The sequence below is a fragment of the Penaeus vannamei genome, chromosome 25, assembly GCF_042767895.1.
Source record: "Penaeus vannamei isolate JL-2024 chromosome 25, ASM4276789v1, whole genome shotgun sequence".
Taxonomy (NCBI): Eukaryota; Metazoa; Arthropoda; class Malacostraca; order Decapoda; family Penaeidae; genus Penaeus; species Penaeus vannamei.
The window spans coordinates 31,179,972-31,182,471 of record NC_091573.1 but is presented as its reverse complement, the minus strand read 5'-3'; the positions used below and the strand labels follow the sequence as shown (position 1 = coordinate 31,182,471).

At 47.0% G+C, this 2,500-nt stretch overlaps 1 protein-coding gene across 1 annotated transcript in view; it reads right to left on the bottom strand.

Moving 5' to 3' along the window:
- The window catches only part of LOC113806037 (uncharacterized), a gene marked incomplete in the record, with an annotated part of 23,327 nt that overhangs the window by 11,725 nt on the left and 9,102 nt on the right, over positions 1-2,500 (bottom strand). The window contains 1 exon segment of the mRNA XM_070139440.1: positions 96-269. Coding sequence (XP_069995541.1) covers positions 96-269 — 174 coding nt within the window.

The window sequence follows — 2,500 nt, the reverse complement described above, 5'->3', positions numbered from 1 at the left end:
TATATATATATACATATATACATATATATATATATATATATATATATATATATATATATATATATATATATATATACATACATAGGGATACCCACCTCCCTCGCGCGGGCGTCGAGGGCGTCCTGCAGCGCCTTGGGCGAGTTGGGCTTCCTGCGGTCCATCCTCTCGAGAAAGCGCTCGAACTGCAGCCGAAGATCGTGCTCAGACTTGCTGGCGGCGGCGACGCTCTCCTCCGCGTCGTCGCCCACCTCCGCCTCCTCGTCGACCTCCTGCGGCGAAAGGCGGAAGAATTAGAAAAATGGAGGAGAAGGGATGATGGAGAAGAAGGAGAAGGAGGAGGAGGACGGCTAAAGTAAGGCGGGGAAACGTTACCCCATCGCTTGATAAATGAAGGAGTAAATGCACAGCGTTTCGGGGAAGAGGAGGAAGGCCGGAAAAGGGATAACCACGTGACCCACACACAAAACGTAGAGGGTCAAACAAACAAACACAAAAAAAAAGTAGAGGATCAAACAAACACTTTCCGCAAACGAAACGAACTTGCAAAGTCATCGCGGAAATTCGCACGCCGAAGAGGCCCTAAAAGTCCGCGAATTTGAGATCCGCGAACGCCTCCTCCCGCATCATTATTATCATTATTATCATCATCATCATCATCATCATCATCATCATCATCATCATCATCATCATCGTATCCTACGCAGGAGAGGCTGACGAAGAAGGGCGAGAAAGGTCGTCCTCGGAAGGGGGAAGGGGATGGGGGGGGAGGGGAATGGGAAGACAGGAAATGCGAACGTGAAGGAGAAGTAAGAGGGACGAACGGTTGAAATGAAAGAAGAAAAGGAAGAGCGAAAGAGAAAATAAGAAATATCAGAGGAGAGAGGAGGTTGTGAAGAAAGAGGAAGAAGAAGCAAGTGAAGAAAAATGCTTGCAAGTGACGCACTCGGAGCAGGACACGCGAGGTCGGGACGGACTCTGCGGCCGGAGAAGAGGATCCGAGGGGCAGGTCCGCCTCGCACGCACTCACCCACTTACTCACTCATTTACTCACTCACTCACTTCCTCACTCACCCACTCACTCAATCATTCACTCACTCATTCATTCTTTCACTCCCTCCCTCCCTCACTCACCCACTCACTCATTCATTCTTTCACTTACATTCACTTATTCACTCGTGCACTCACTCACTCATTCATTCATTCACTCATGCACTCACTTACTTACTCATTCATTCATTAATTCACTTATGCACTCACTCATTCATTCATTCACTCATGCACTCACTTTACTCACATTCATTCATTCACTCACACATTCACTCATCCACTTACTTACTCACTCATTCATTCATTCACTCATGCACTCACTTACTTACTCATTCATTCATTAATTCACTTTATATCAATATATCATTTTATTCACTCATACACCATACTCATCATACTTCTATTTGTATCACACACATCTGCTTCATCTAATCACTTACCACATCAATTCATTCATCCATTTTACACCCGTCCATCATCACCATACATTTAAAATTCATTTACTTACTCACTCATTAATTTTATTCTAATTCACTGCTTACCACTCATTAATTTTTTCTCTGTAATTTCACTGACTCACTCATTAATTCACTCATGCACTCACTTAATCACTCATTCATTCGTTCACTCATGCACTCACCTACTCACTCACTCATTCATTCCTTCATTCACACATTCACTCATCCACTCACTTACTTCCTAACACAAACGCCCGCGCCGCCCACGCCCATAACATTTGAGAACCTCCTTCTCACTATAATACTGTCTGCTTAGAATACTTTCCAGGATGTGGAATGCAAGTATGACCATAGGACATGTAGAGGCCTGACGTCACAGACACGTGTCTGGACATGCTCGAAACCCGCCCCCCCGGCCCCCCCCTCCTCCTCCTCTTCCTCCTCCTCCTCCCTTCTTCTTCCTCCTCCTCCCTTCCTCCTCCTCCCTTCATGCCCACCTTCCCCACCACCCCCCTTCCCTCCTCCCCTTCCTTTTCCTGCTCCTTTCCTCTCGTCCTCCATCCTTACGTCTCCCTCTTTCCCCTTTCTCCACTCCTCTTCCTCCTTCTCTTTATTACTATTATTAGTATCATTATTATACTTCTTTTTCATTTTTCTTCTTCTTCTTCTTCCTTTCTTCTTCTTCTTCTTCTTCTTCTTCTTCTTCTTCTTCTTCTTCTTCTTCTTTCTCCTCCTCCCTCCTCCTCCTCCCTCCCTCTTCCCTCCTCCCTCCCTCCTCCTCCTCCTCTTCCCCTGCCTCCTCCTCCCCTTCTACCTCCTCTTCCTCCTTCCTCTCCTAACCCTCCCCTCCTCCTCCTCTCCACTCCTCCATAATCCCCCTCCCTCTTCCTCCTCCTCCAACTCTCCTCCCCTCCTCATCTCCACTTCCTCCTCCTCCTAATCCTCCCCTCCTCTTCCTCCCCTCCACCTCCTCCTCCTAACCCTCCTCCTCTTCC